This window comes from Dromiciops gliroides, chromosome 5, assembly GCF_019393635.1.
Source record: "Dromiciops gliroides isolate mDroGli1 chromosome 5, mDroGli1.pri, whole genome shotgun sequence".
NCBI classification, from domain to species: domain Eukaryota; kingdom Metazoa; phylum Chordata; class Mammalia; order Microbiotheria; family Microbiotheriidae; genus Dromiciops; species Dromiciops gliroides.
This window is the reverse complement of record NC_057865.1, coordinates 18,061,125-18,074,440: the sequence shown is the minus strand read 5'-3', so window position 1 is coordinate 18,074,440 and position 13,316 is coordinate 18,061,125. Positions and strand designations below refer to the sequence as shown.

General features: G+C 40.6%; 1 protein-coding gene across 1 annotated transcript in view; it reads right to left on the bottom strand.

Moving 5' to 3' along the window:
- Nucleotides 1-13,316, bottom strand: part of TAX1BP1 (Tax1 binding protein 1) — a 66,594-nt gene that overhangs the window by 36,458 nt on the left and 16,820 nt on the right. Inside the window, 1 exon segment of the mRNA XM_043964965.1 lies at nucleotides 3,634-3,792. Coding sequence (XP_043820900.1) covers nucleotides 3,634-3,792 — 159 coding nt within the window.

The window sequence follows — 13,316 nt, the reverse complement described above, 5'->3', positions numbered from 1 at the left end:
CAAATTCAGGGTTCTTTCCACAGCATTACTCTAGGTCCAAGAGAATCAAATATAGAATGCTCTGGCATTCAAAGTCCATCATAGCCACGTTCCTACCCCAACTTGTGCAGTCATCTTCTTCCTCATTCTCTGCCACTAAGGGGCAGTGGCCTCTTTCTTGGCTGTTCCACGAACAAGACTCCATCTCTGGAATCTTCTCCGTTTCTCCTCCCTCTTCCTCTCTGCCTCCTAGATGCCCAAGCTTTCTTTAAAACCCAAATGAAATCCCACCTTCTACAGGAAGCTTTCCCAGTCACTCTTAAGTCTAGCGCCTTCCCTCTGCTGCTTACTTCCAATTGATCCCCCACTGAATTGGTTTGTACAGTTATCTGCTTAATCCCCATTAGACTGTAAGATCCTTTAGGACAGGGAGCCTTTTTGTATCACTAATACTTACCCCAGTGCCTGGTACAAAGCAGGCATTTCATAAATGCTTATTGACATCAGATTCTTTATTATGTTTTGATATAGTGGGAAAAACTATAGGAAATAAAAATAAAGGAAATGGGTCTGCTACTGGCCATGACTACAGGCACATCCAGGGCCCAGTATCCTTACATGCATCTCTCTGCAAAGAAGACATTTATTTCTTAAGTCCCTTCTAATAAGACTGGCAAAGGCTGCTGAAATGTGTGGCTGTTCATTTGATCTTACTCTAAATATCCCTCTCTACCTACACCCCAAAATGCTGACTGAGCTTCTCTAGCCATTTACTGGAGTCAGTATTTTCACGCTTCTAATCTGCTGCCGTATTTTAAAAAAACAAACTGGCTTGAGGAGAGCTCCCAAGGCCTCCTATAGGAAAAACATACATGGTTTCTATGAAAACTGTTATCTTCACTGGTCATTTTGACCCAAGTCAAGGTCCGTGGCTATGTTCCAGGTGATTTAGTATGGCCCCCCCCTAAACCATGACCTAAGTGGCAGCTTCAATTGACAACTAATGCAAATCATTTAAAAACACAAAAGTATATAAATGCAAGTCTCTTAAGAGGCACACTGATGAAACATAGAAGGTACAGCTGGTGTCATATTAACCACATGACTTTCACCTCCTTTCTGTAGCTTCCCCATAAAAATGGAGAAGAAAAAACGCAGCATAAAAGTTTCCCCCACACCCTTCTTTTTTCTTGTTTTAAAATAGCAGCCACATTCCCCCATGGGCCAGCTTTAAGGAGAATGGTTTGTCCTTGCAACTGCCCAGAGGTCTTTGTAGAAATTGGATTCTTGCCACTGAAGGAAGGAGCGGCTAATGAAGGTACATCCCTCAATTCTGCCCTTTTACCTGTAGGTAGCAAAGCTTTGAGGAGGTCAAGAAAACAAAAGAGCAGTTCTGTTCTCCAGGCACTTTTTTTTTTCCTTTTTCAACCATCTTTATACATATTTGTATGAGATACACAATACTGCATTACTAACATTTTGGATAAAAGGCTTACCCAACATTCCAGAACACTAGAAACATGAACATCCAGACTTCTTACCTTTTAATAACATTTTAAGTTACTAATTTGTTCCCTTAAAAAGTACTCATTTAGGGGGGCAGCTAGGCCGCACAATGGATAAAGCACCAGCCCTGGATTCAGGAGGACCTGAGTTCAACTCCGACCTCAAACACTTGACACTTACTATCTGTGTGACTTTGGACAAGTCACTTAACCCTCACTGCCCCGCCCCCAAAAAATCTTTTAAGTACTCATTTTATGAAAAGAATCACAAGGTGACCGGTTCTCCTACTGCATTTAGAACTATTTGATATTTAGACAATTTTCTAATAAAAAGTTAACTGCATAAATCAAGGGGTACCTACCTACATGTGGCATCCCAAAAATCTTCATGCAATTTTAAGCCATTAAAACTTAAAGCTGCACAAAGGGGGCGGCTAGATAGCACAGTGGATAAAGCACTGGCCCTGGATTCAGGAGTACCTGAGTTCAAATCCGGCCTCGGACACTTGACACTTACTAGCTGTGTGACCCTGGGCAAGTCGCTTAACCCCCCATTGCCCCACCAAAAAAAAAAAAAAAAGCTGCACAAAGATTTTGGGGACAGCATTACTCCTTTTTAATAGCATAAAACTGAAAAGACTTTTATAGCATCCTGTTATTAATCATTTGTAGCTTCCCTTCCAAATTTACGATTTCTAAATGATTCAGTTCTTATATATAAATTCATTACATCTTAGGAAGGGGGAGAGCCCAAATATTTTTACACAGAATACAGGTCTAAATTTCTAATAAAAGAAAGTAAGATTACCTTAACAAATCAATGTATTTCATGTTCCATTTTGCCTAAACATTTATCTAGTTCCCATTTGTCTAATGCTTCTAATTCTGCAGCTAGGTGGTGGAGTGGATAAAGCACTGGCCCTGGAGCCAGGAGTACCTGGCCTCAGACACTAGCTGTGTGACCCTAGGCAAGTCACTTAACCCTCACTGCCCCCCCAAAAAACCGAAACAAACAAAAAAAACCCAACAGTCATATATCTAAGTCTTGAGGTCTCTATGGTAACATCTTTCTATAAAGACCAGACTGGACTTCTTCTAATAAGTGCCATCTCTGGCACTTAGCTGTATGACCTCAGGAAATCGATTAACTTACCTGAAGCCTCCTTTTCATCATCTATAAAATTCTAACCTCATAAAGAACAATCGGATAATTATGTAAACTCACTTTGTAAAAGCTAAAAGAGCTCTAAGGGCTCTACAAACAAATGTCCATAATTATTTCTACTAAATTAAGAAGATTCAAAAGATATATATTTACTGTCTAAAACAGTAAACTGAAGTCATTCCATTATAGGAGAGAAGAACATAAACCATACTCTGCCTCCAATTAGGCCACTGCACGAGAGACGCCGATTGAACTTTCCCAAAATTTTCACAAATTCCCACATATTTTCCAAGCTAGTCCTTTAAAAATCCTGTTTCCTAAATACCCTTCCAGCTGTCGTTTACTATCTAAATGGTTATTCTATGCTCTAAAAATACTGTCAGTATCTGTGTAAGAATTTATCTAAGTTTTGTAAACTTTAACACTGATTCATTCTTTTTCCTCTTCCAACTTCAAAACATATTTTTTAATGAAGCCACTCCATACTTTTCTATATCTTGTATTTTTCAGCTTTAATAGAACTTAAGGAATTAAGCTTTTATTAGGTATCCATTAAGTAGCTTCAAACTGATTTTTATGGTCAAAAATTTGTCTCCCTTACCCCGCTTCCCAGGTTAATTCACTAAATTCTTCTTTTCTGAAAAGCAATTGTTTTTAATTGCTTTATTTTATGATCCTTTTTCTTAGTGTGTTAATAGTTCATAGTATTTCAAAAACAAAGGCAAAAGTGGTTTTCTATCCTAAATGCTGCAATTACTGTCAAAACATCTGGAAATGGTTGTCAAGAACTACCTTACCAAGCCTGGTACCAAAAGTCTGAAGTATTTTAACCAGTTTTTAACATAAAAGGAACGGTGGCAGAAGGTTAACAGGGACTGACCTAGTCTTGTGTAAATGGCTATCTACGTGTGACTTGTTTTCCAATTTCATTGGTTCTTGGAAAAGGTTGCTTTCGAGAACTTGACAATCAGTCCCACGACTAACCTCACGCTCCGCCTGCAGCTGGTCACGTCTCTCTTTTTCATTGGAAAGTTCCTTTTCCAGCATTCCAATCTGTTCTCTGAGCTGCGAAGTCTCCTTCTCCAGAACAGTAGTTACCTTTAACAGCTCTTCTTTTTCTTTCATAGTTTTCTCAATTTTGAACTATAAAACAAAGAAACATTTATGTCATTTTTATAACATATAATTTATATAATACAGTAACTAACACTGAAGATTTTAAAAGCAAGTTTACTTTCTGAAATTTACTGTTTTGTTACAATAAGTGAATGGAGAGCTAGCAAAGAACACAGTATCTAAAATCCTTTCCTAATTCTAATATTATAAACACACAAAAAATCTTGGCAATGGCAAGAAATGTTTTTATTAATAATAAAATATAGATACTGAAGGAAATAAGACATCAGAATGCTACTTAAACATCAACAAAGCATATTTGAAGCAAAATAACATGGTCATGGTAGATTTAACTCAAACAATTATTAATGAACCTTCTATTTGCAAAACACCACCATGCTGCTACCCCCCTAATTCCAACTCTGACTCTTAACCCTAAATTCCAAAGCAAAACAGCCACAGCCCTCAAGGACATTCAATTTCACTGTGATTCCACCACGCTGTCTCTCAGGCATCATCCCCTTCATGTTGGCCTAAAAGACATCTGTCAAAAGGTGGACCGTTGACTTAGGATTACCACTTGTGCCCTAGCAATGTGAAGGCTTTCTCACATACATTATTCAATTGGATCATCACGACTACCTTAATACAGATATCGGCACTATTTTACACATGAAGAAACTCAGGTTCAAGAATACCACCTACTCCCCCTCAGGGCTTCTTTAGAAACCAAATGCCAATCAATGTGGCAAACACCCTGTCAGTCTGTATTACACAAATGGGGCAGCATGGACCCAAGTAGAAAGCATTGGCCCTGGAGGCAGAGGAGCCAAGTGGACACCCCACCTCTGATGCTTAATGTCTGTGCCCGGGAAAGTCAACTGATTTTCCTGGCTCTCAGTTTCTTTATCTTTAAAGCTGGACTAGATGAATTCTGAGGTTCCTTCCTGTTCTGGATCCAGGATTCCATGATCTCTAAACTAAGTACTAAACAATCAACAATTTACATAGTAACCTCTTTTGGGCTTTCAGGGCTGGCTGCATTGTAAATCTGTCAAGCACTTCTAAGTAATAGGAACCTCAGAAAAAAACAAGAGCAGAAAATGGGAAATTAGTGCCCAAAGGGACAACGAAGAACATCTAGTAAAGCCTAACTTTCTCCTAAATAGATCTTATTCCTGATTCGTGCATAATTCTTCTCTTATATATCCTTCCAGGCATATAGCCAAAGGGCACATGCTCCTCACTTCCTTCTGCTACTTCCAGACCTTCCCGCCATCATTACTCAGCAACCTCTCTCCCCTTAGGAAGCCTATGCCATCCACCTTCTCTGGATTTACTACTGTCATCAATCGAGTTTCAGATCACTCCCCCTCCTTCCTCAGTGAGTTCAGTACTTGGTCAAGCATCCTGCTCTCCCCACCCTAACTCCCTGCCTTCATTCCTGATGACCTCAGTGTTAGCAATAATGGCCCTTTAAACACCTTGACATCACAGGCCACCAATCTCCTCTATTTCTTCTACATTCTACAAGGACTGATGCTACCTTACACCTCACCATCCCTCTTTCCAAGATCTAACACTTACAAATGCTCTTCATCCTTACTCACTTATAACCTCCAATCTCCCAATTCTTACCTGTTTTCCTTATTTAGTAACCATGCCCCCAGATCACTTTCCTGTCTTCAAAGAGACCCGTCCCTACCATTAAACAACAGTTGGATACTTCTCTGTTCACACCGTGGTCCTCAGCCTAGGGTTACAGCACCACCACCACCATCTTCCTTTTCCACTCCTATTCTCAAGGTACCAAAGGACAAACAATACAATACAAATCAGATCTACTAAAAGTTCTGGGTCTTACTGCCACAAAGAACATCCTTTTATTCATCACTGATCAGCTATCACACGTTGAGAACAATACAATTTACATTCTCCTATTCCACTACATCCCCCTTATCTTGATAACCTGACTTTCTCCTTTTTACAAAAAAACTGAGGTCACCTGTCCTGTCCCTACCTGAACACCTCAAAACATCCCTAGATCTTTGCCATATCCCTTCAGGCTATATGCCGATACACTCATCAAGCAAAACCAATATAGCTAAGATTATAAGGAAAGCAGAAAACTGGCAAAAATTTTACAGCAAGTGATAAAAGCCTCATCTCTCAAATATAGAGAACTGAGTCAAATTTATAAGCCATTCCCCAACTGATAAATGGCCAAAGGATATAAACAGAAGAAATTAAAACTATTGATAGTCATATGAAAAAATGCTCTAAATCACTATCAATTAGAGAAATGAAAATTAAAACAACTCGAGGTACTACTTCGTACTATCAGACTGGCTAAGATGACAGAAAAGAAAAATGACAAATGCTGGAGACGTGGGAATATTGGGACACTAATGCACTGGAGAGCAATTTGAAACTATATCCAAAGGACTGATAGTAAAGGAAGAATGGAAAAGGACCTATATGTACAAAAAAATTTATAGTAGCTCTTTTTGTGGTACCAAAGAACTGGAAATTGAGGGGATGTCCATCAACTGCAGAGTGGCTAAAGATCTTGGGGTATCTGATTATGATATGATTCCATTATGCTTTAAGAAATGGGGAGCATGCTTTCAAAGAACATGGAAAAGGGGCAGCTAGGTGGCACAGTGGATAGAGCACCGGCCCTGGAGTCAGGAGTACCTGAGTTCAAATCTGGCCTCAGACACTTAACACTAGCTGTGTGACCCTGGGCAAGTCACTTAACCCCAATTGCCTCACTGAAAAAACAAAAACAAACAAACAAAAAAAAAACCATGGAAAGACTTACATGAATTTATGCAAAGTGAAGTGAGAAGAACCAGGAGAACATTATACAAAGTAAAAGCAATGATTTACAACGTTCAACTGAATGATTTAACTATTCCCAGCAATACAAAGATCCAAGACAATTCTGAAGGACCTATGATGAAAAATGCTATGCACTGCGACGGCTAGGTGGCGAAGTGGATAAAGCACTGGCCCTGGATTCAGGAGTACCTGAGTTCAAATCCGGCCTCAGACACTTGACACTTACTAGCTGTGTGACCCTGGGCAAGTCACTTAACCCCCCATTGCCCCACAAACAAAACAAAACAAAAAAACCCAACAAAAATGCTATGCACCTCCCAAGAAGAAAATGATGGAATCAGAATGCACACAGCAAAGGTTATTTGTTTTATTTTTTACTTTATTTTTCTATGGGGTTTTTTTTGTTCTGTTTTCTTCCAAACATGACTAATATGGAAATGTTTTGCATGACTGAACATGTATAACCTTTATCAAATATATAACCTTTATTAAATTGTTTGATGGGGGAGGAAACAGAGGCTGAGAGAGAATTTGAAACTCAAAATTATGGAAAACAAAGCTTAAAAATTGTTTTTACATGCAATTGGGGGAAAAAAGTTAAAATCCAAAGGAGTCTATATGCATTGCCTTTACTTCCTCATCTACTGACTCTTCAGCCTGTAGGAATATAGAACATAGTTTCTGACACCCCCCCCCCACCTTCTTTGAAACTGCTTTTTTACTGACTCTACAGCCTGATCTTCCTTCAGCTTTCCAAACCAATAGCAATCCCCTCCCTCCTTGAATCTCTACCCTTTGGCTTCTAAAACCACTCCCTACTGATTCTACTCCTGTCTGGATGCTTCTCCTCAGTCTCCCTTGATGGCTCACCATCAAGCTTGCTATCTCTAAAAGGTTAGGCTTAGTTTTGCTTTTCTCTCTTCTCTCTGAAGACAATCCGCACCACACACACAAATGCAAGAATTCTATTTGGTCTCAGTATTTCCTATCGTGAACGTGTTTAACAATGTCCAAAACTACACAGACACCACAAAGTTTATCTTAGCCCTGAAGAAGATACCTTTCAGCCGTGACTACAGACTCCTCACATTTTCTTTCCTAGTTAAAAAATTTAAAAACCTCTTTCACAAGACCTCCCCTCCCACAAGTTTGAGACTATAGCAGGGCTTGTGAGAGCAAATGTTCACATCCTTGTTCAAATTACAGAAGTCAGACAAGTCTTAAGTTTGGGGCAGTTTTTCTTAGTGTTGTTAGTAACCCAAACCAAGGGTTATCATCTGTTCTTCTTACCAGCGTGGTCAGCTCTTTGGAGTATGCATTCATTTGAAGTGATGAAAAAGGCTTAAAAAGGCTGCTTGGAAATTTATTCATTTATTTATTTAAACTGAAACAGGAAGAAAAATGTCAGAGTGCACATAAATTGACATTTACCACATGGGAAAAATGTGTATGATCTTAAAATACTGTAAAAACATTACAGAATTAGGACAGCTAGGTGGCACAGTGGATAGACCATCGGCCCTGGATTCAGGAGGACCTGAGTTCAAATCCAGTCTCAGACACTTGACACTTACTAGCTGTGTGACCCTGGGCAAGTCACTTAATCCCAGCTGCCTCACCAAAAAACCCCAAAACCCATTCCAGAATTTCTGTCTTTCCTACCTCCATATTAAGGGGATCCAATTTTATCAGTAATGACATATCCCTGGGAAGCAACCATGAGGGTAACTTCAACTTGCAAAGGAAAAGCTCAAGCAAATCTTAGCAAGAAGGTCTTCATCTTATTTATGAAGTAATTGAGAAGCAGCCCAGTGACTGCTTAGGTGCAGCTCTGTGGTGCAGTGGAGAGCACACAGGGCCTACAGTCAGGAAGAATAAATTCAAATCCAGCCTCAGACACCCAAGATGCTATAGTTGTGTGACTGGGGACAAGTCACTTCTATTTGTCTCACTTTCCTTATCTATAAGGATAAGGATAGATGAGGCTGGATAGAGTACCATCCTCACAGTCAAAGATCTGGGCTCTAGTCACTTCTGATACAGGCTGGCTTGGTGACCCTAGACCAATCACTTGACCTTTTGGGACCACTGGCAACGTTTCCCAGGCCTGGTAAGCCCCCTAATTTATTTACAACATTGCAATTTACTTAGATTCTAGGCGCAGCTAGGTGGCATAGTCTGGAGTCAGGAGGATCTGAGTTCAAATCCAGCCTCAGACACTTGACACTTACTAGCTGTGTAACCCTGGGCAAGTCACTTAACCCCAATTGCCCCACCAAAAAAAAAAAAAAGTTCTAGTTGTGTTTTTTTATTTTAAATATACCATTACATTTGCCTTAAAGAGAGAGACTGAAGAAGCTTGAAAAGGCCCTAGACACGTCTTTGCTTTGCTGCCACCTTCCTATGTGACCTTGAATAAGTCACTTTCCAGTGCTTGGTCCCTGTTGCATCCCACTCTCTCCACAAATTACTCATTCCATACACATTTATTTTGTAATGACTTAGTTAAATTCCTGTGTTGTCCCTGATGGAATGTAGGGACATCTCTGCATCCTGGGTTCCTGTGGCAGTGACTCCCACATGCTGCTTGCTTAGACTGTGTGGAAAGCAATGCTAGGTGTGCTGGGGATCCAAAGGAAAAAAGAGTAAAATGTGCTTCTCTCAAGAAGCACACTTCCATAGGGTGGAGTGGGGCAACAAAGTCAAGCGGGTTGTGTGGTCTGTACATGAACTGTGTAAACATCTAGCTACAAGCCCGCAGAACTTTGGCGATTTTAACTCCAGGCTGACACTCTAAAAGGGCCAGAGAAGGATCCAGAAGGAAATCTTCTACCTAGCAAGCAAACAGTTCCAAAGCTCTGTCTGTAAAACTAACTTACTGGATGAGGATGAACGGAGGAAGATTTTAATGCCATTTCACACAATTACTTAGGAGAAGCAGAAAGAACTAAGTCTCAGAAGGATTCACTGCCCAGGCTATAGGAGTTTGGTAGTGACTGAAGTCAGGGTGGTCTAAGGAGTGCCCAACAAGCTGTTCATTATCAGCCATAACAACATTCTTCTCAAGAGGGAAGGTTTGTTTCAGTCTTTGAGGAACTTTCAAATACCGGGCTAAAAACCTTGATCACTAAGCAGTTGTCACTACAAAATGTTTTAGCCACCCTATAAAAGTTACATTTATTTATATAAGATAAGACAGGAATTTCGGGAGGGGGAGGAGGGAAGGATTCCCAAGAAAAGTATTTGTTTCTTCTAGTCTTAGTCTTATCTCTTTCCACAGAAATACCACCAGATTTTTGAAGGGGAAATTGTCTTTGTCCACCTTCTTAATTCTTAAAATAATTAAGCCACAAGTAAAATGCCATGCAAATGAGCCCATGCTGCAAGGAGGCCAATGGCCCAAGGAAAAGCCCCACACGTGCCAAGCTATTGAGCACAGCACCTTCTGTGGCAGTCAAGAACAGAAAACAAAAACCAATGCCCACCCTCCAGGCACTGACCAAGCAGATTGTGGTTTATGAAAGCAATGAAGAAAGAACGAGCAGGATACTAGAGAGAAGCACAGCAAGACCCCAGTGCAAAACCAAGTCAGCCGACTCAGCCAAAGGCAACTGCAGTGACTCAAATAAGGACCAAACGGACACTGACCTCTGTGAAACCATCAGGCCATTTCCTGAAGCCAGGAAGGCTACGGTGGGCAGATCCCTCAATGCTGGGAATGGTGAGACCCCAAGGCTGCCCTGTCGGGGGCTTCCTTTGCCCTGAGTCTGGCAGCCAGGAAATGCTCCCAGTACAGATCTGAGAGGCTGCCAGCGTTTTGGGATTGTTTATTATCTTAAATAAGGATGGCTAAGAAGCTATTTCCCTGCTTCTTTGCAGAGGTGGGGGACTACAGGTGTGGAACTCTGTAACAGAATGCCAGGCTTATTTGATCTGATGGTTACTGTTTCACTGAGCTGGTTTTTTACCAACTTTTTATTCTCTGAGAGAGGGAGGAGAGAGGATTATGTTGGGAAAGGTTAAGTGATCATAAAAACAAAAGTAATCATAGGGACACAGGTTTAAAGCTGAAAGGAAACTCAGAAGCCATGGAGTCCAATCTCCTCATTTTACACATGAAGAAACTGAGCCCTGGGTGTTAAGTGCCTTGCCCAGGGCCACACAATTCTCACGAGTGTCAGAGGCAAGTACAGGAACCCTGGATCTCCAAACTCTGAGCCCACTGCTCTTTCTACCATACTACATGCCAATAAAAATCTAGAAAAAGGAAAGTACTTGCAAAATGCTACCCTGAATGGGGGCAGCTAGGTAGCGCAGTGGATAAATCACCAGCCCTGGATTCAAATCCAGCCTCAGATGCTTGACACTTACCAGCTGTGTGACCCTTAAACCCTCACTGCCCCACAAAAAAAAAAAAAAATACTACCTGAACTTTTGTTGTTGTTGTTGCTGCTTGGACACATCTGATTTTTTGTGACCCCATGGACTGTAACTGTTTCCTTGGCAAAGATATGAAAGTAGTTTGCCATTTCCTTCTCCACTGGATCCCCCTTTGTCAGGCAATCAGAGGTTAAGTGACTTGCCTAGGGTCACACAGCTAGTATATGTCTGAGGCTGGATTTGAACTCAGCTCTTCCTGACTTTTTCAACTAGTGCACTTTTTATCATTCTCTATGCTGGTTCTGTGTACATCTGGGGTTTTTTTGACTCCTCATTTCATGAAAGAAAAGAACATCTTATTTAAACTCTACCTCCCCCAGTGCCCAGGACAGTAATCTGTACAAGTATGAAATTAATCCTTGTTAAGGTTAAATAACAGTAATCCAAGTCTAGCATGCTATTTTGTTAGGCAAAGCGTAAGGTATTCAGGGAGTGTAAGCTTGGATGAATGAAAATGTGAAGAGCAATGACATTTGTTCTTCCCTTTCCTAGACCTAACAAAACATAGATAGAATCACTTCTATAGAGTGAATGTTGTTGTTTTTCAGTCATTTCAGCCGTGTTTGACTCTTCGTGACCCCATTTGGGGTTTTCTTGGCAGCAATCTTGGAGTGTGACACAATAATATTCCATTAAAACAAATACCATAGGGAGCAGCTAGGTGACACAGTGGATAAAGCACAAGCCCTGGAGTTGGGAGGACCTGAGTCCAAATCTGGCCTCAGACACTTGACACTTACTAGCTGTGTGACCCTGGACAAGTCACTTAACCCTCACTGCCCTACAAAAAACAACAAACAAACAAAAAATCCTGGAGTAGTTTGCCATTTCCTTTTCCAGCTCATTTGACAGATGAGGAAACTGGGGCAAATAGGCTTAAGTGACTTGACCAGGATTACACAGATAATTAAGAGTCTGAGGTAGGATCTGAACTCAGGTCTTCCTGACTCCAGAACCTGTGCTCTATCCTCTACACCCCCACTAGATTCTAGAACAACAGGATCCTCTTTCTTTGATATCAAAATGGAATCAACTTGACTTGGCAGTAAGTGCTTACCTATGAAAAACTCCAGTGGGAAGACACCCACACACGATAAAAAGGCAGGAGGGAAGAGGATGCTTACATTAGCAGCCACATCTCTCCCAAGCTCACCAAGGAAAGGAAATACTAACAGCAGTTCATATGAATGAAGCTCTCTCCTGTCTACAAAGCCGCCTGCCTTCCCTCCACCACTCAGTGACAGATGCTGGGCAAGCACAGAGAAGGAATCTCTCTATTCACTAGATAAATAAGCCAATGGAAAATCTATTTTATTTCTGCCTTTATATCCCTGTAACCTCTGGCTCAGTATGTGCTTTGTGGGGCTCACTGAGGAGACTTGCCCAGAGTTGCTGCCGCACTCTCTGTGGTACAGTAGCCTAGGAAAGGCAGTCAAAATCCTGCCTTGGAAGGTGCTATCTACTCGTTAATACAATGATAATGGTACCCCAGGATTACCTAGAAATTGAGAAAGGCTTTTCAATACTTCAACTTTCCCTCACCCTAAAATAAATTATGGGTGAAAATAAGACTGAGCTGACTCAAGGGGCACTGAGGAATGTGTGGCTGTGGTTAAAGTCACCCCTCACTCAGCATTTGTTTCCTCATCTATAAAATAAAGGGGTTGGATGTGATGACCTCAAAAGTCCTCTATCTGACTATGAAGTCAATGAAATTGACTTTTACTTGAAACCATTTTTCACAGAACTACTATTATTGCTAAAAGCTATAAAGTCATATACCAAAAAGATATGTTAATTTTTCTGTGATGGTTTTATTCCCATTCTCAATCAGAATCACTTTATTCTCTACAACAGCAATAACATCTGCACTCAGAAAAAAGTAGAAAATAACAGTGATTCCAAAAAAAAAAAATTTTTTTAAAGGGGGACAGCTAGGTGGTGCAGTGGATAAAGCACCAGGCCTGGATTCAGGAAGACCTGAGTTCAAATCCAGCCTCAGACACTTACTCACTAGCTGTGTGACCCTGGGTAAGTCACTTAACAACCCCCATTCCCCCTCCCCCCAAAAAAAGATTTTAAGAAAGAAGGAAAGAAAAAAAAAGAAAATAACAGTGATTCCTACCTGATACGTAACATACTCCCTGACCTTGTTAGGTAATTCTCACTTCTAAGCAAAAAATTCCTAATATATACATGTTTGGGATAAAATTTTACATTACACATTTTTTCTTTCAATATTTAACAATAATAATAAACATTGACAT